Source organism: Molothrus aeneus, chromosome 3 (genome assembly GCF_037042795.1).
Source record: "Molothrus aeneus isolate 106 chromosome 3, BPBGC_Maene_1.0, whole genome shotgun sequence".
Taxonomy (NCBI): Eukaryota; Metazoa; Chordata; class Aves; order Passeriformes; family Icteridae; genus Molothrus; species Molothrus aeneus.
In genome coordinates this window covers 52305451-52325114 of record NC_089648.1, presented here as the reverse complement: position 1 = coordinate 52325114, position 19664 = coordinate 52305451, and the positions used below count along the sequence as shown (strand labels likewise).

At 42.2% G+C, this 19664-nt stretch overlaps 1 protein-coding gene across 6 annotated transcripts in view; it reads left to right on the top strand.

The window, feature by feature from the left end:
• The first annotated feature begins 14076 nt into the window (after positions 1-14076).
• Positions 14077-19664, top strand: part of ZDHHC14 (zinc finger DHHC-type palmitoyltransferase 14) — a 94881-nt gene continuing 89293 nt past the window's right edge. For 4 of the 6 annotated variants that reach the window (XM_066546930.1, XM_066546934.1, XM_066546933.1 and 1 more), the window contains exon 1: positions 14081-15363. In XM_066546930.1, the coding sequence (XP_066403027.1) occupies positions 15113-15363 (251 nt within the window). In that variant the 5' untranslated portion in view covers positions 14081-15112. Of the gene's footprint in view, positions 15364-19664 lie in introns of all 6 variants that reach the window. The other 2 variants (XM_066546932.1, XM_066546931.1) reach the window with 1 other exon arrangement.

The window sequence follows — 19664 nt, the reverse complement described above, 5'->3', positions numbered from 1 at the left end:
AACAGCTGACTTCTCATCTCCTTCTGTGTTCATTGGATGGCACTTTTGGTTCTCTAGAAATGAGAGGACTAGAGAAAGAAATGGGAATACTGCATTTAAGAACAAACACTCTGTCACATTCACTGAACTGAAAGTATGAGTATTCTTGCTTATGTCAGGATTGATACCTGGTTTAAACTATGGCTCTGATCTTATCATAAACCCTTGGGTCAGGAGGTAGCTCACAAGGGTGCTTTATCAGCCCCATGAAAAGCTGACAGGTTGGAAGGTCAGATGGGGTCACTGCTCTGTCTGTGCGGGGGGATATGGAGTTTGTACCCGTGCATGTATGTTGCATGGATGTATATCATACAGATTTTATTAAACCTAATGTCCCAGTGGGCAAACATGGATGGTTTGCCCTGTTACATGGTACATGAGGCCCTGGACGACATGAAAGATCAACTGAACCTGGAAGATCAACTTGGTAGAACCAGGAGGCACAGATGCCACTAAGCAGCCTAGAGTTTCTGATTAACATCTGACATTTAAAATGTTTTCAGCTCTGAAGAAGCCACAGAAACTTACAGGAGTGGAGGAAAGCTCCCTTGCTCTCTCTTTTCTTTTCTCACTTCCTCTTCAGGTGGGTGAAGAATTGTGATCCCTTGAACTGACAAAAAAGGGTATTCCTGTCTGATATGAAGCAGTCAAAAAAGCAGCAACTGAAGAGAGTCTTCCTAGTTTCATTTTTGACAGAAAATAAAAGTATAATTCTGAACTTTATAAACACCAGGGTTGTGACATGTGCGTGGACAAAGACATAACAAAATGATCTGACAGCAAATGCTTTTGGAGGGCATAAAAGTGGCATTTGGCCATGCAGATGATGGATCCCTATGATGTATGTTGTGATCTAATTTGTGTTCATTCCAAGCAGTACATCATTACCACTGGATACAGCAGGCCTTCCAAAACATTGGCAGCTACCAGCACAATTTCTCAGTGTTCTTCCAGTGAGCTAAGCTGTCTCTGATTTTAAGGAGATCTTTGTTGGTCAATACAATTTATTTTGCTTTCCCAAATGTTAAAACAACAATGTAATGTGTTTCATTGATACAATTAATCTCAAACAGTTTATTATATAAAGAATAATACAAAGTAATAGCATTCCTAAGGATGGAAGGAACTTTTCTTTTTACTTACAAAATTATAAATTGTACCAACTTTTAAATTAAAGCTCAAAAGAGTGTGTTAATATTCAAAATTCAAAATCCTTACCATTTAAAATTAGTATTCCCATTCTAATTATTACTGAAAAAAAAGTATGCTCTCTCAAAGCGAGTATTTTCAAAAAGCATATTCTTATTTTCATGATTTTCAGAAATCATACCATTTCTCTTTGAATTTTATATTTTAATTGCATTTTTCAAGATCTAGACAACATCTTTTGTCACTCCAGTGAATTCCTTCCTCTTTTGAAGGAAACGTGAAAATTTCCTTCAAAACAGGAAATTGTATGCCATTGTAATAAAAACTTGGTTTGAATCCTCAGCTAGCATGAGAGAGTTATTTCCCCCCCAGCTGTATGTCTGTCTTCAAGCCATGCAGTAGTGATGTCCTCTCACTCCTGGTGTAAGAAATTTGGATGTTATAGAGGACATGCTTCTGCACTGCTGCTGGCTTTGGCTGCTAGTCATATACCATGGAGCGTTTCTTCAAAACCTCTTTTGGCACCTTCCCCTTTTAACAGTGATTCTCACCCTGTAAAACCCCATCCAAGGAGGAGCCACGTGGGTTCTGTCAGCCCACCAAGCAACAGAACTAGCCTGAGCATCCCTTATCCATGGTGGCCAAATCTAGTCTTTATTTTCTAAAGTGGTCTCTGCATAGCAACACTAGATGGAGACTTAAGACATAAGCACCTGGGTTTATTTAAGTCAAGGGGGTTAATTATGATGAACTCTTCTATTTGTGAGAAGTACTTAGATCTACATGTATTGTACAACATGTTTTTATTTAAAGTTTTCTGCTTGCCATCCATTTTGAGTGAGGTGTTCGAAGGCAGGTGTTTTCCTCCTTCATCTCAGCTCCATGGCTGGCCTCCTGGAGGGGGATAGTAGGGAATGTGGGTTGCCTCTGCCTAGTGGGGATATGGAGCAGGAACAAAGCAGTGAGAAACAGCTGATCTGCCCAAAACAGTTTGGGTTTTTTTTTTTTTTTGTGTGAGCCTTTCAAGATACAGGCCTGATCACTGACCTTCAAAAAGAGCATTCCAACTCCTCAGAGGCAGGGGAGGAGCTAATCTTACCAACTGTAAGAAGATGGGGAGCTGTATCCTTCCGGTAGGTTGGTGGAGAGGAGAGATAAACTGGTGGTTTTCATGAGTTTGGAAGGAGGTGGAAAAAGGAAGTGGGAGGATTGATTTTTTTTTTTTCTTTTTTTTTGTCTTTTTGTATAGAGAGGAAACTTGTATTTTTCTTCTTGAGGAGGTGCAGAGGAAGGAAGTAAATGAGTATATTTTTTTTGGATATGTATGAAGAGAAAAATTATGCCCTGTAAGCACTGGTTGGAATGAACATTCATTAAAGTAATGCCTTTCTTGTCCTACAGACCCAGGTGGTGCTTGTGAGGCTGTGTTGTTTGCCTACCATCCCAGGACTCAGAATTGCCTAGAGGCTGAAATAGATATACTCAGACTGAAGGACATCATTTTACCAGGCTATTCCACATTGAAGGATTCACCACACCAAACCCTGCATACAGAGATGGTGTGGAATGTATCCACTCATAGGGATTCTCCCAGAATCTGGAAAATTGACATTCCATGAATCCTGGCAGTCCACGTGGTCAACAAGCTGAGTGCACAGTCCCTCACAACCAGGCATGTGTGCAGGTTGGCTGGGTATGGACACTTCATCCAAGATAAAAAGACAGCAATGCCTGAAATAAACACAAGTTCTCCAGCTTTGCAGAAGCTGAGGTTCTGCAGTGGGAGAGAGAGTGCCAGCTACCCACTCTGGAAGAGTAGAGAGCTGACAATGACTGATATTTTTTCTCTTCAGTGTAGTTGTAAGAATTGCATAGACACATCCTGTGGGAATGTAAATCCTGTCTTTTGTTCCTGGCAATGGGGGAGTCCAGACTGGGCAAGAGCTATCAATATTTTCAATGTTGCTGAAGATTAATTATGTAGGGATATAAGCTGTGGAGAATGGCTTTGAAGATATGCCTTTGACTGAAAACAGACCCTTGGATTTGCTGAAGCTCATCTGTACTAGATGCCTCCTGAATATGCATGGCTGCCCAGAATGCCAGTTCCTGCTGAATGGCAGGTGCTAACTCTGAGACAGGCATCTGGCATGCACAGAGCTTTTGATTATCTGCTGCTTGTTCCAAATACAGACCACAGCATGATGCCACAGGGAATGATAGTCTTCAAGATGCAAAACCTCATAAGTTATGAAGTTATTGAAAAAAAAAATGTATTTCATATAACTCTAGAAGTTCTTGCAAGGTATTGAGATGTGATATCTAGAGTTGGCTTATCTGGCTCAGGCAGGCTGAGGAGAGGCCTGAGATGCTGTCATGATTTCTTGAGCTGTTGCACCAGGAGCAGGCAGAGTGGCAGCCAGCAAGCAAAGCAAAATAACAGGGGGTGGGATGTGTTTGTAGTGTAGGCTGCACAAAGGTGACAGGTGTGCTCTAGGCTTATCGTGAGACACGTGCTGTGGTTAGGGACTGCGGCTGGAGCAGACAATTGCTGAGCCTTGTGCATAATGCATGACAGCCAGGGCTGTGGCACGCAGATAAAACCAGCGTGGGATGGATTTTGCACTAAAATAAGCTCTGTGAATGTGAAGAAAGCCAGCCCAGCTAGGGCTGCTCTCCTAGTGGAGCCAGTCCGCTAGGAAAGCCCTAGCTTTGACCGGTGTGCCAAAAGCTGCTCTGCGCCAGATGGCTTGGATGAAGAGAATCACAAAAAACCGGGAAGTTAAATTGGGTTCTCATAAATCCCCATGAGCTGCCCCTTCATGCCACCAGTAATTTGCTTTTTGTTAGAGTTTCTCTGTGGAAGAAATCTTCCTAATTGTAGTTATCTTCTCAAGTGGGGGAAAAAAAAAAACAACAACAAACAAACAAACAAACAAAAAAAACCACAAAAAAAACCAAACAAGTTTTTAAAGATTATTTCCCCTCACAAGGTGTTCCTTCTGAGTATGGTGTCCCTAAAAGTCCACCTGCAGTTTCTCCCACAGGAAGTGAATGCCAGGCTTTTCCCCTGCTGATGTCCTCTGTCCCCAGTCCTCAACTCTGAGTAGCCACCTGAAGATTCAGCCATCAACTTTAGCAAGTATTCACCATCTCTGAGGCATCAAGGGCTCATGCTGGGCTGATGAAGGACTCTCAGTCCTCATGGAAGAAGACTTCATTCTTCTATATGAAACCCCACTTAATACATTTTTGCATACAAATATTTATATTTGTATATCAATGTTAATTTTTTCCTGTTTTATTCCCTCTGGTATTCTGTACCTACACTTCTCTTAATCAAATAAAACATACCAATTCAGAATGCCTCCAAGACTAATCTTTGAATATTATTTATTGCATGAATAATTTTCTTTAGAATTCTGAATAGTTTTCCTAGATTTGCTGGTTACAGTTTTATTGGTTTAAAATGTAATTATACTCCAGACTGCCATGTGCTCATCAGAATTAATTTAGATGAATGCTAATAGATTAGCACTAGAGTTAGATTAAACTAACTCTACAAAAATCAGGTTTATAAGCTTGTTCTCCTATTATGGTGTAAAAAGCCTATGTTCTAAAGTATTTACAATCATTCTCAGAACCCTGGCCAAAACATTCTCTTGACCATCCAAATAGTCCGCTAGCTTTTCTTATAAGAAGTTCTTGAATTTTTTAAAGAATAATTATTGGTTAAAATAATTAAGATTAATAAATCTTACAGGAAAAAATAGAAATAGGTCTAATGACACCCACATAGACATATTTGAAGAAGACAAACTTCCGAGAACACTTAAAAGTGAGCCATTATGTTGATTTCAATATGGAATATGCATTTATTAAGTGAAAGTCAGATTTCCATCAGAAGATGTTGTACTAGTAGCAGAAGTAATTGCTAAAACTCTGCTTCCATAAACACATACCTAGTCGGGCACACACTTGTGAGCAAAGTCCATCCATTTAAGTGTTCACAGAAATATCAGAATGATCACTATAGCAAATACATGAACAAAAATAGAAGAAAAATGTTTTTGTATTATGCCTCTGACCACATTTGTGTATGATCAGTATCACATTTCTGTTAATTGTCAGACTTCCTTTCTTACTGCAGTGTTGTCAGCCATATGATTCATGAGTCATATCTAGTCTTTTGTATACAGAGCTCATTGAATATTCAGATTCCACAGAGTATAAATTACCAAGTAAATGAACTAATTTTTGTTATCCTATTTGGTGAGGGGGAAGGGAAGGAACTCAGGCTTTCCAAATTTGAAATTAATTCAATCATTGCAGTGCTGCACCCTTGAGCAGCAGTCCTGGCTTATTCTTCTGAAAACAATAGCTCTGAGAGGTGTAAAATTACCTGTTCTCCCTTTTGTTTTTACTCATTGTTTTATGTTAGGAAGGTGGGAAAGAGGGGTTGGTATGAAACCTAAGACCAACATTGCTGTTTGCTGAGATAAAGTATTTACAGTGAGGGGGGGCAGGTCTCAAATAGACACAAAACCAAGTGGAAGGCAGAGAAGGGAAAGAAAAGAAAGGCTCAAGAGAAAATCAACTACATAATACTAAATTTTCCCCCTTAATGATGCTGAATGTGACAATGGAGAGATTTTCACAGCAGTTAGCTCCATTTTGAGATGGCCTAGTTAAGTGTTTAATGATGCAGGTAGGCCTTTCTGAGATTCACAGAATTTTCTAATTGTCTGATTTCCTCCAGAAAACCTTCTCTGTATTTTGTGTTACTCTATATAAGACATCATGGATGTGTTCCACTGACAGCAATGGATGTAAATGCTTCTGCAAATGCTCAAAATGTGTAGTCCAAAACAGTGAAACAGCCCACAACTATATTATGAAGAAGACTTTTCTCAAAATGAGTGTCATGCTCCCACATAAGCTGGATGGAGTCACTTTCTTGCACTCCACAGCAAAGCATAAGTTCCTACTTTCCCACAGTACTGTGAGTGGGTGTTTACTGAGGCAGCAGAGAAGAGAAGGAAGAGGCACAAGGAAATATACACAGAGAGGGGCAAAAAAGGTTGTAGATGAGATAAACTGGAGTGTATTTGCTTCTGTTTTGTCAACCAGAAGTATGGTTCCTTCTATAGCCTCAAGCAGGAAACAGGAGGGGAAAAAGAAAACCTGTAAAAGGGATATTTTTTTAAACAGGAGATACTAGTTAAAGAACAGTATCAAAACATTTTTACTACATTAATTAGTTAATTAAAGTAATTGTAGTTGACACCATCCTTTTAATTGTGTGACCCTTTGTAGGTGTGTTCTTTGTTTTGTTTCCTATGGGAACAGACTTAGGCAATTGCTTTAAGTATCCGTCGGACTTCTCTTCACAGAGAGTAAGTTGAAACTTGCTCAGCTGAATGGAAAAGAGAGAAGAGGTTTCAAGTTTAACTATATTTTTTAAAAGTTTCTAGAAAATCAATAAAAAAAGGGAAATTGATGCCAACACTTTTTAAAGTTCTTGGGTGTGATGTACTACCAGCCTGGGCACGTCATGATGAGCTGGCTGCTCTAACAGCCCATCACTAAGGGATACAAGGTCCTGCTCTCCCTTCCTTTTCTGTCTTTAAGCTGTGTCTTGTTCCTCATGTTTTGCCAGCTCTTGCATCCCATGGAATGCCTCCATGAGTACCTGGAGGTATAACCAAAATCTGGTTGAGCCTGAAGTTCAGTGGCAGCCTAGACCAATCCAGCTGCTGTCTACAGTCCTACTCTCTGCCCCTTTATTTTATATATATTTCAAGTTTATATAATAGATATTTTTTTAAAGAGGAAAGCTCTTTATTCTTTCACTTCCCTTTCCTTGGGCATTCTGTTCCTGCCCCTCCCTTGTTGCAGTCCTTTGTCATGCTTTGTCATGTCCTTTGCCAAGTCATTTCAGCATGTTAAAGCAGCAGAAAATTAACTTCCTGAAAAAGGAAAAAAGTAAATAATTTGGGGTTTTTTGAATTCTGCTGATATTCTTTACCAAGACAGCTCTGCAAAACATCTGATAAGCTGTGGTGAGACTGCAAGGGAGAGGGTGGAAGGATCTGAGGAGAGGACAGGCCAACAGCCACCCTTCACGGCAGGTTCAGGCACAAGGAAATGTGGAGCGAGAGAGGCTGTCCTCCCCTGGTGCTGGTGAGCTGCGAGCTCTGCTCAGCACTCACCCATCTTTTGTCACTTCACTTTTGCCATGTGGTGGCAGCCAGCTGGCCCCTGGTCAGCCTGTGGGCAGGCTCCCATCAGCCACAGTGGGAAGAGGAAATCCAGCTTGCTTCATCCACTGCCCCCACCGACACTTGTCTTTACATCAATTGTGCAGAACGCAAAGAATGAGACCTGGCTCAACAGTAGGGAGTTGAAAACAGCCAGAAAACTCCCAGAAACTGAAAAGCAGGTGTGTGGTAAAGAGTACAGATAGGATCATTTGTTTATTTCTCTGAAGTGCTATGTTCATTTCCTATACATATTCCTAAAAAAAAAAAAAAAAAAAATTTTTTTTTTTTTTTTTTGGCTTGATGAAGTGGGATTAGGATACTGGAAATTTCTGTACAGTACTGACGTAATAAATGCTGCTGTTCTGCATCTACAAGGCTCTTCACAGGGGAGCAAAGCATCAAACAAACTGTAATTCACTCCACTCTTTGTGCAGTGTACTCTACTAACACATAATGGGAGATTAAGGAAAATTATTTCCTGGCTCCAGTGAGGGAACTTTTGATGTGACTGGTAACACTGGAAAACATGGGGGTTTTCCTCATGTAACTGTACTTTCTTGGCCATTTCTTTTGGTTGGCTCATGTTCTGTGTCAGTCTCACAGAATGAAAAAACAATTTTTTTCCCTTCAGTCAATTTAGAGCAAGACAAAATGTTCAATAGGTTTAAAATACCACACTGACAACTTCATGCAATGCTCATGTTTATTTTTTCAGTTGAAATTGTAAGATTTTGAGGCTGTCTACCTTCATCTTTGGAAACAGTCATTGATCAGGGAAACATGGCCAATTCCAAAAACTTCTGGATTTTAACAGCATTTTAAGGAGAATTCTCATTTTGTTCTGCTGGAATAAATTAAAATATCCATCGATTCTGATTTCTATCCAAAGCAATGAAATTGTATGGTAGAAGGCCAAAGTCAGAAGTTGAAAAACTACCAAAAGATTCCAGACTTTATATGATTAGGCAATTTCAGATTTTTAACTTACAAACAGCTGTGTTTCTAATGCTTTGAAACAGGGAAAAAAAAAACAAAACAAACCACCCCAATCAAGAGATATGGTTTCAACATGCAGTGGATAAATGTAAATACAAAATTGATTCTGGTCTCCAGAACGTGCAATGAAAAAGCTCTGTTACCTCATCTTGCCTTCTAAACTCACACACTGCAGAGAAGTAATATATGTTGCACTCTGTTAGAAAGCTGTACAATAAATGACAGCCATCTTGGTCTTTCAAAAGCAAGACTTAAGAGATACTTAACAGCTTTTTGGACCTAAAAAACCCTTATTTTTTTATTTAGAGAGATTCTGATGTGCATTCTCACTCTCTGTTCCTGCCAGCGCCTATGAAATGTAATATTTCTAGTTTGCACAAAACCTTTTTCAAAGCAATTAAGTATTTTCACAAAATAAATAGTTGGTAAGACTCTAAAATGATGGCAGGGAGAGGTAACTTCTGAAAAACAGCACAGAAAAAGGAGAGAAATGTTTGGTTAGAAAACCAGGTATATTGTAGAAAACTCTAAGGATTATTTGCTCTTAACATTGTAAACTGGCATGTATGATGTACTGTAGCATTCAGCAAGTAGGGAATGTGCAAGACACTGTCAGTGTCTTGCATGGCAGTGGTATTATTGCTACTTTGTTTGAATTTTTTTCATTTATTTTTCAAAATTAATTGTGAAGGGTGTCTAAAATGTGCCTGGAAATTGTGTCCACAGCAGTGCCTAACTTACTTTCCATCTGTAAGAATAGCAGGACTTTCAGTTCAGTATTTGACACTTCAAGTGTTTTACATATTTGTTTATATAAGCCCCCTTTTCTGATTGGAAGCAAAAAGCAATTTGGCAGTGCTGGATATATGGTGTACAGAGACTTATGTCCAAAATGCTGAAGTTCGCTACTTTGTGTTTATTCAATCAATTAAATACTTTTCCTGATACTGCTTCCAACACATTCAAGCAGATTCTGCCATGAAGCATGCTAACAGATATTCTATAAATGTAAGGTGACATGTCATCAGAGCAAATTATCTTCCCTGTTGTTACAAGACTTGCCCTTGTGACACCTCCACACTGTAGACAGGGTAAGAGACAGGAATTTTCAGCAGCAACAGCTTTTTCATTAGCTTTTGCCTAACAGAAAGATGGTCTGTCTTGGTTTCTTTTAAGCTAGGTAACATTGCTGCATCATATTCATCTTTTGCATGAGATCAACCTAAGTCACAGCTAAGAAATCGGAAGAGCACATACTGCAGCACATGAACCTACAAAGTTTTTTGAAAGGAGAATATTTGTCCTACCTACTGTTAGATTTCAACTATTTAGTGCCTCAAACCAATTTTCGTTAATGTGAATTAACAATAAATACTTTGAGGGATAATGTTGAATCACATGAAATATTGATATTTAGTGCCTTTTGTAGGGGAGTTTTCAAATTGTTTTGAAAAAACCTTCAAAGAGGTATTGATATAAAAGATATGATAACATATCTTTTATTTTAAAGATAACACGTATTTTATTTTAAGGATAACACTTTAAATTCCAATGCAATACTAGTACTGATTAGGGACTAAAATAGGCTATCATGAAAAGTACAACGTGTAGGACTGGATGATCCTGGTAGAATCAAAATAGATTCACTATTGAAAATAAAAGTGTGTTTGTTTTCTGAGTTTGACTTTTAGAATTATTCTTCCCAGCACTCCTCAAATTCCTTTACATATTTCTCTCAGTTAATATGCCTGAGGTTGACTTCTCAACTACAACGCCTTAAAACCCAAGGAAATACTGTGGCATGAGACAGCAGTTTGAATGAGGTGCTGGTATTGTTTACAAGTGTTTCGCTTTTGAAGAGTGTTTCTGAAATTAGCCTGAGTGCTACCTGTGAAGATAAGTCAACAATGACATTTTTGCATAAACCATTAGCTCTATTTGTGAATGTCTAAAATATTCCGTAATCTCAGGAGAGAACAGTGCCATTTGACATGATACAGTCATTAATATTGTCAAAGCACTGAAGACAGAGCTCCAGCAATATGCTAATAGAAACCTGATGAAGACTAAAAATGCTTGTCAGTGAACCAAAAAAAATCTGTCAGCAGCCTTCTGAATACATAGGTGCTGTATTCATTAAGAAAGAAAGAAAAGTTATTAGCTGTTTATAAAGACCATTTCAAAGAATAAAAAATGCTGTGATATCTAAGTTATGAGATTGCAGGCAAACTGCTGACAACAGGCACTACAAGAGGAGGAGGAGAGATGGGAAGGAATAATGTAGCAGCATCTATTATATGTGTGGAAAACGGCTGCCAATGCATTTTCATGAGAGATGATATCAGAAACTATTTTTACATCCTGCTGCCAAAGGCCTACCTCTTTACACCTTGCAGAGGGAGACAACCCCCCCATATTTTTCCCATGTGTCATTAACATTGCCAAAATTCTTTCTGTGTATCAATAAAATGGATTGTAGAATCACCAGGAGAATGTCTACCAGGGTACTCTGTGTGTAATTTGGTTACCAAAGTAATTCATTTCCTCCAAGAAAGGGGAAGTTACCCAGTGTTGGTCAGTCTGTTCCATGGTCCCTTTGTTATCAGGCACTATTTATGGATAAAGAATTAGCTTATTGTATTAAAGGGATAAATATTCCATTTCAAAATTCAAAATTAAATTATGAAAACAGAAAACACATTGCCTGAGAACTCAGCTGCATCCTTACGTGTTTTTGCTGTCTCTCCTAGGACAACATTCAGGCATGAGAGATGCAGGTGATTGTAACCAACTTTTTTTTCCCCAGCTTTTTACAAAAGTTTGCTCAGTTTGCTTGTGGCTTTTTTGAACTGTATTGATTCCTACCGCATGTCCCAAACTAGTTCATTCTCTATAGCTTACACAGCTCTGCTAGTAAATTGCAAAACTGTAAAAGATGAATCAAAATGAATCTTTGTTAGCACTAGTTTATGCCAGTGCTAACATAAAATTATACAATAATTTAGTTTGGAAAAGAGCTTTAAGATCATTGAGTTCAACTGTAAACCTGGCACTGCTAAATCCACCATGTGCCAAAGCACCATATCGGTGGTTATTCCATCACTTCCCTGGGCAGCCTGTTCCAATGCTTGACTATACTCCTAGTGTAGAATTTCTCCTAATATCCACTCTAAACCTTCCCTGGCATAACTTGAGGCATTTCCTTTTGTCCTGTTGCTTGTTACTTAGAAGAAGAGACCAACCCCACCCGGCTACAACCTCCTTTCAGGTAGTTATAGAGAGCAGTGAACTCTCCCCAAGCCCCCTTTTCTCCAGGCTAAACAACCCCTGCTCCTTCAATTGCTCGTCATAAGGTGCTCCAGACCTGTCACCAGCTCCATAGCTCCTCTTTGGATGCATATGGAGAACGTACAAGGCAAAAACAACAGCAAGCAGCTCTGAGAGTGGTTCTGCCTTAATTGTGGGGAGCCTCCCTGGGCTTTCTGCAGGCACCCCTGCACCAGTGCCCATGTGAGAGAAGGCCTTGGTGCAGGATGGCATTTATAGGAAAGCTTTCCCTTTGTGGCTCATACCTTTCCAGGATGCGCAGTACTTCCTGGGATGTGCAGTCAGGACACAATGAGGGTCTGTATGAATATGTCAGCATTGGTGGACAAACCTTGTACTTCCAGCAGTGTGCCCCAATGTCCATCCTGGCCTGCATCAGGAATAGTGTGGCCAGCAGGAGCAGAGAGGTCATTCTTCCCCTGTACTTGGCACTGGTGAGGAAGCACCTTGAGTGCTGTGTCCAGTTCTGGGCCCCTTAGTTTAGGAAGGATGCTGAGATCAGGAGCATGTAAGGAGAAGGGCAACAAGGCTGGTCTGGAACACAAGTCCTAGGAGAAGTGGCTGAGGGAAATAGAGTTGTTTAGCCTGGAAAAGAGGAGGCTCGGGGGAGACCTTATCACTCCCTACAAAAACCTGAAAGGAGTTTCTAGCCAGATAGAGGTTGGTCTCTTCTCTCAGGCAACCAGCAATAGGACACGAGGACACAGTCTTAAGCTGCCCCAAGGGAAGTTTAGGTTGGACATTTGGAAGAAGCTCTTCACAGGAAGGGTGACTGAACATTGGAATGGACTGCCCATGGAGGTGGTGAAGTCACCATCCCTAGAAGTGTTTTTAAGGTAAGACTGGATGTGGCACATAGTGCCATAGTCCAGTTGACAAGATGGTGTTACTTCGTACGTTGGACATGATGATCTCAAAGGTCTTTTCCAACCTAGCTGTCTCTGTGATTCCAACAGCAGAATGGAGCATGTGGATGCCGCCACTGGAGCAGGGAAGCACTGACACGCAGGAGAAGCAGGGCCAGCCGCGCTGGCCCAGCTCCGGGGCAGTCGAGCGCTTCGGGCGGGGGGGAGAGGAGAGGGAGAGGAGAGGAACCACCTCTGAGTTACACCGGCTGACCCGGAACGCAGCGGGGCGACGCGGCTCCCGACGGGACGGATTGAGGGTTCCAGCGCCGGCCTTCCGGCCTGACTGAATGACAAACTCGGACGCGGTCCTCCGCGGCGGGGGAGGGCACGTACTGCTGCCCGGGGAAAAGTGGGGCAGTGCATGGGGCGACGGATGCGGGGTAGGCCGGGGAAAGTCTCCGCCCGCCGAGAGCCGCCGGTGCAGCTCGGCTCAGCCCGGTCCCGCCCCGCCAGGACGGCTCGGAAGGCATGCTGGGACTTGTAGTCCCGCGCGACGCCGTCCCGCCTCCGGCGGCAAAACTACAACTGAGCGAAACTACAACTCCCGGCGGGCAGAGGGGCGTGTCTTGGGCGCCGCGTCCGAGCCCGCACGGGGCGGGGGCTGATCCCGCTAGGTCGGGCCGCACGGGCGGGGCTTCCCCGTGTCCACCGTTCGCTGGCGGGACTTGCCCGCCCTCGGCCCGGCAGTGGGAGCGGGGCAGGACGCGGCTGCCGCCCGGGGCTGGCGGCACACACCGCTCGCGGCTCAGCGGAGCGTGGGTCGGGGACGGCTCGGCTGAGCGGGAGGCGGCGGCAGTGGGAGCGGGGCTCCAGCGCAGACACCCGCTGCCCGGCTCGCTGCCCTGCGCTTCCAGCTCGGCCGGCGGGCGGCTACCTGCGGGGAGGTGGCGATGGAGAAGAGTTAGTGCAGTCACCGCGCTCCAGTGGCCGGGGAGAGGGCCGGGCCGGGCCGGCTGGTGCGAGGGACCTGCTGCCCTGTCGCCGAGAAGCGGCTGAGTGACCGACCGGCCGAGAGCGGCGGAGGGTGCGCGCCTGTGTGGTCCCGTCCCCCGCCGGCTCCTCCCGCGGGCGGGCGGGCGGCCGGCGCTGCGGTGGTTACCGCCTCCCCCTGAAAATGAAGAGGTGGTGGCAGCTGCTGCTTCGGGGTCTGGCTGCCGGGGGGAAACCTGGATAGAGGCTCGTAAAGAAGGGTGAAGAGAAAGTCGCAGCTTTCCGGTTCGCGAAAGGGGAAGCCGGGCGTTTTTCTCACCTTGCTGCGGGGCCGGAGCACAGCGAAGCCGGGGACGCCGGCGGGGAGCCGCTCCCGTGCGCCAGGGGAGGGGGCGGGATGCGGGGGGGGGCCCGGCACCGCCGCGGGCCGTGGGCGAGAGCCTGCGGCGGGGCGGGGTGCGAGCGGCGGCGCTGAGCCGGGCGGCGAGGATGGTGCGGGGAGGGAGAAGTGCTGGCAGAGATCTAGCGGCGGAGAAGCCTCCGTGTCCCTTGCCTCCCACTCTCCCTGCCGCGGGGCCGAGGCGCTGGGGAGCATGAGGCGGCGGCGGGGACCTGTTGTGTAGGGGAGGCGCGGGCAGGGAGGATGAGGAGGACCCGCTCCCGAAGCGCTGGTGTCTGTCGGCGAGCGGCCGTGCCCCGGGCTGCCGCGGGCTCGGGAGAATCCCCTGCTGTGGAGCGGTGACAGGGGAGCGCTGCGCCCCTCGGTCTGCGCGGAGCGGCGGCCGCATCCCGCTGGACTGCGGCTTCGGGAAGAGGAGAGCTTCAAGTGTTCTTCGGAAGCTGGAGTTGCAGCCTGGTTCCTTACTTGCCTTTTTTCTTTTTTCTTTTTCTTTTTTTTTTTTCTCTCCCCTCCCCCTTAATGATTTGTTTCGCGTGTCTCTCGAGGGAACGTCTTAGGAATGGTCATTTTTAGCAGTGGAATCTGCTGCGCAAAGGAGGATTATAACAAATCTCTATGAATGATAGACTCGATTGCTAAAACTTGCCTTGACCAACCTTCTGACCCTCGGAGAAAATTCTCAGGGTGTGCGTGGGAAGGAAAAAACCTTCCCATTTGAAAATAAACTTGATGTAAAAAGACTGATTTTTTTTTTTTGAGAGCCTAACTGATTTATCATTACTTTCTTTTTTTTTCTTTTTGTCCTGTTTTGTGATAAGTTGTTTTTAAAAGGATTGTCCTACGTGGCTGTTTTATAACTGGTGGAGGAAGGAAGGATCCCTCTCAAGCGTTTCTGATATGACAGCTTTGGTTTCTGAAGAGTTAAGTGGTGTTTGCATGATACACCTATTGCTAGTCTGGTAGCAGACTTTTCATCGTTTTATTTGCTTTTTTTATTAACTGGGGCTGGTGGAGAGGGCTCTCTTGGTCAGAAGAATATTTGCACATATATATTTGTATATATTTTTGGTGGGGTTCTCCCCACATTTTACTCTTTCTTGATGACTCCTGGAGGTGGTAGTGGGCCCATGAAAGACTGTGAATACAGTCAGATCAGCACACACAGCTCTTCGTCTCCCATGGAGTCTCCCCATAAGAAAAAGAAATCAGTTCCCAAGAGAAAATGGGAGGTTTTTCCTGGAAGAAACAAATTCTTCTGCAATGGGAGGATCATGATGGCTCGACAGACTGGAGTCTTCTACCTGACTCTTGTTCTCATCTTGGTCACCAGTGGACTCTTCTTTGCGTTTGAGTAAGTGACTTTAAAGTCTTCATATATCCCTTGTCCTCCTCTAGATATTTATTTTCTGGCTGAAAGCAGCACTAACGTTTTTATTTAGGAGAATTCCACCAATATTGATCTATATAATTGAAAATACCATCTGATAAGATGCTGAGGGGTGCACAATACAGTTTGGGTTATCATACTCTGTGGAAAACTAATGAGAATTAAAGTTGCAGTTGCTTTTATACCACAGGTTTCCAGCACTTGCTGGTGTTGAAAGAGGAGTGTAAAACAGCAGGTTTGGGATGACCAGGAAATTATGAGGCTCCTCATCTGTCAGTTGCTCTGAGAATCAAAACTGGTACATAGAAAAATACTAACCCTTTGTCACAGGGTCAGTGACAAAGGCGAGTCACTGACCAAGGCAAGAAAAGCAGTATTTTTCCTAAGTTTATTAATTGGGCATGATTATTTTTTTTTCTCTTGACATCTTCTTAATAGCTTGTAAACGAGAATTTGAAGTGAGGAGAAAAAAAAAGAGCTCAAGAATTTTGCATGTACCTAACTTTCCACCACTAGGTAACAGCATTACTTTCTCTTTGTGATAACTTGTATGGGAGTTTAGTCTTAGTTGAAGTTACATTTGCTTTGGAGGTTTTGACTGTATTTTTTTTTTTAGGTAAGCTTCTGGCATCCTTCTAGGGCCTTTTTCTCTGTAGCTCTGGAGTCCTTTTCATCTATATAAAGTGAACACACAGTGACAGCAAATCAAATATACTGATTTTTGCTCTTATGTTGTAGTAGTTAACTACACATGGCAGTAAAGAATTAGGCACTTGATGTGAGCAATATTGTGTAACTTTTATTTACTTACTTTTATTTAGGTACCAAGTACAAAGAAGTTCACACAGCTAAAATACTTCCCATAAGAATAATTGAGTTATCGTAAAGGGTTAGTAGTGCTCCTTTACCTGCTTTAAATTATTGTGGTTTGACCTGTGGCAGTAAAATATCTTCAAATTACTTTTTTCTGCAATAAAAACTATTATTTATAACTAAGCTTCAATGCTGCCTCCAGAAATTGTTTTGCTAAGCAGTACAGTTGAAAACCAAAGGTCATTCGTTACTTGGTGTCTTCAAGCCAGAAGATAAGGACATTAACAAACCCTAAATTGTACCTGTTAAATGCAGAACATCCTAACAATAGTGGTAGCAGTAAAGAAGGTAAAAATGCTCAGGAGGTAACCAGTGGCTAAATGTATATGTGAGCTCAGTAGATGAATTGTCATTAGTGGGCTCCAGGTTACTTTAGAGGGATTTATTAAATGTAAATTCTCCTGCAGACATTATGAAGCAGCTTAAGTATCATTTGAGTAGTTGAAGTAACACAGACAATGATGGTATCCACACTGCAAGTGTGTTTACTTTCCTGGTTTTAAATGGGTATTAAAGGTGTAACCTTTAATAGTGTGATAGTATTGCATTAGGACTGGGTGCTACTCTCTGCTCTTTGCCATGATTAAGCTTTTGGAAAGCTTTTCTGTGTGGGCTGACACTTCTGTCTGTGTGCAGTCTCATCACCTTCAGCGCAGCCTCTGAAGCCTGCTGGACTTCCTGCAGATACCAGAACATTGAACGTATAATGTTTTGTAATCAGGATTGTAAAACTGATTTATTAAGCCACCATTTGCAATTTATTTATATGTTTTAACCCTTTGATCTTTCAGAGATAAATTTTCTTTGCAGCTGCTTGATTCAGAACTTCTAAAACAGGACGAGCTGCTAGCTGTTCATGTTCTGATTTCATCACTGTGAGCTACATGCTCTACCAGAGTTGAATTCTGCAACTTCCATCGAGTATTTGAGAATATTTGCAGTGTAACCATCTGTGATTGACAAGATTTTTAGTCAAGGATTTTCATATATACTTGGTGCTTACTCTTACTGACAGTCTTGAAGCAGGGAGGAATCTTGGACTTTATATAACAGAACTATATAAATTCTCTGTGTACTGGTCTTGAGTCACTCTTGTATCACTTGCACTTCTAAGGAAAATCAAAGTAGAAGGTGACAATGGTATTTCATTTTTATAATGATAAGGTAGATTTTGGTCTTTAGAAAGCCCTTGCATTGAAAAATTATTACTCATCCTCTGAAGGCAAATTAAAACCCCAGTCTAAAGACTGTGAGAATGGTGTTCAGTATGTCTGTGATAGTTAGACTGCAGGGGTTTGTTAATGTTATGTTAGAAAGAGGGGAGTCTCTTACTGAAGAGTGTTACTTTCAAGCAGTTTCTACTTTTGTCTGTTCATAGTAGTGTGTATTGATCAGTGATAACATCCTGAGTGTTAAGTGTCACTGCCATTGTTGGCTGATTTGATTATGGTGTTCCTCATTAACCAGCCATTTATTGAATATGACAGAAACGTCTTTCAATCCTTTATGTACCTGTGGAGCAAATGGTTTGTAAATGAACGTGTGCCCTGAAACGTAAGGTCAGACTGCCATTGAAGAAGAAAGTGACCTGTATGTTCTTGGAAATGTTTGTTCTTTTTTTGCTACGTTGAAAATAAATTATTTTGTTCCCTTTGGTTTTGGAAACCTGAAAATGGGTACTCATGGTTCAGGTAATTCCCCGGTTACAGGCTGGGAAGGGGGGAAGTAGGAAAGATTACTTTGACAGCTAATTCCTTGGAAAGCATCGTGCTAACATAAACATGCTGACATGTCCTTTATACTTTGGCTTTGTTTGTTCCTTCAGTGTGATTTCCCTCCCTTCTATTTTACTTTTGATATCCATACATCCAGAGCTGTATCTCATGTGCTTTGGAATACTCTTCAGGGAAGATATACATTTCTCAGAGTCAGCAAATCCTATGTCTCCAAAAGCAAATGTATGTCACACATCTTGACCTGTATAGCTTTTGACATTGAGTCATGCCTTTGTAATCTTTCTTTCTTTATATTTATGCTTTTGTGCTTTTTTCCTGCCTACTTTTTCCAGCTCCTGCTTTCAGCTGGTTTTATTCCCTTCTCTCTGTTGACTTTTATCTCTTATATACTCCAAGTGCATCTCCACTTCTTCCTTTTATCATTTCACTGTTCTTTTTCATTTTCAAAGAGATAAGCCACAATTTGCTTAAAAGAAAAACAACAAACCCTGAATTTTCAAGCAGGTAAAATATTTATAAGTCCTGCTTCCCTCCCTTTCCAAAGGAAGAGATTGCAAATAACAAGCAGTTGTATTTCTGTAACTTGTTTATTAAATGTAATTTGAATGATTGCAAACACTTATGGGTCCTAAGAGGGATGCTGTGCTGAGCTGTTCTTAAAAACTATGCCTATTTTAAATTGTTCAAGATGAGACACCACAAATTACTGAATTTGTCTTTGAAATTTGGGTATGTTACTTTACCTTGGAACTTTTTTCTAACCCTAACCTTGAGTTATTTAGCTGTTTCTTCTTTTTTCTTGTACATTTGGCTTTGTGTTACATTTTGGTTTTTTTCTTTGCCTTGCACCAGTACACAGAGATGTATATTTTTCCAAACTACTTAGCACTCATTTATCAAGGTAGCTGCATCTAAAGCTTAGAAAACAAATTACCTCTCCACAGAGCAAGGATAGCATCTGTAACTGAAGGGCAGATCTGTTGCAGTGTGTAGCCAGTTGAACCATTGTATTTACATGTGTGTAAAGTTCTTTATTTGTGCAATAGAGGCAGAACTAACATATTTCATGCTTGCTGCACTTAGCTAGGTATACATTTTGAAAAGAAATAAGAGCCTTTTATGCTCATGGCCATTTAGGATCCTGTTTCTGTAAGTTACAGGAAAGCAAAATGGGGCCTGAGTGACACATTTAACACAGCAGGATTTGTGAAATAAATGTATTGTCATTAAATGGCAAATCTCATGTGGATGCACAAGATCACGAGTCATAGAGAGGTGGCTGATGACCTCAGCCATGTTGCTACTGTGAGTTGCCTCTGGGTGCTCCTTTTCCTCTTGGGCCTTGCTGGGCAGGTGGCAGGAAGGAACATGTCTGCACCTGAGCTGCTTCAGCTCAGGCAGGCAAATTAAACTTCCCATAAAACGTGGATTTAAGGGAAGATGCCAACTGAACTGAATTGACTCCGGCAGAGTCATGTTTTCTTCTGTCAACTTATTTGCAGGGTGAGTGGCTCTGGAAGAAGGTTGAAACAGATGGTAGGATGCTGGAAGGGCTGAAGCAGTGCAGCTTTTTTCTCTGTAAATGTGAATCAGAGCTCTATCACTTCTGATACCATTTGACGCTTGCACTGATTCAGCAAGCTGGAGGGTTTTTTA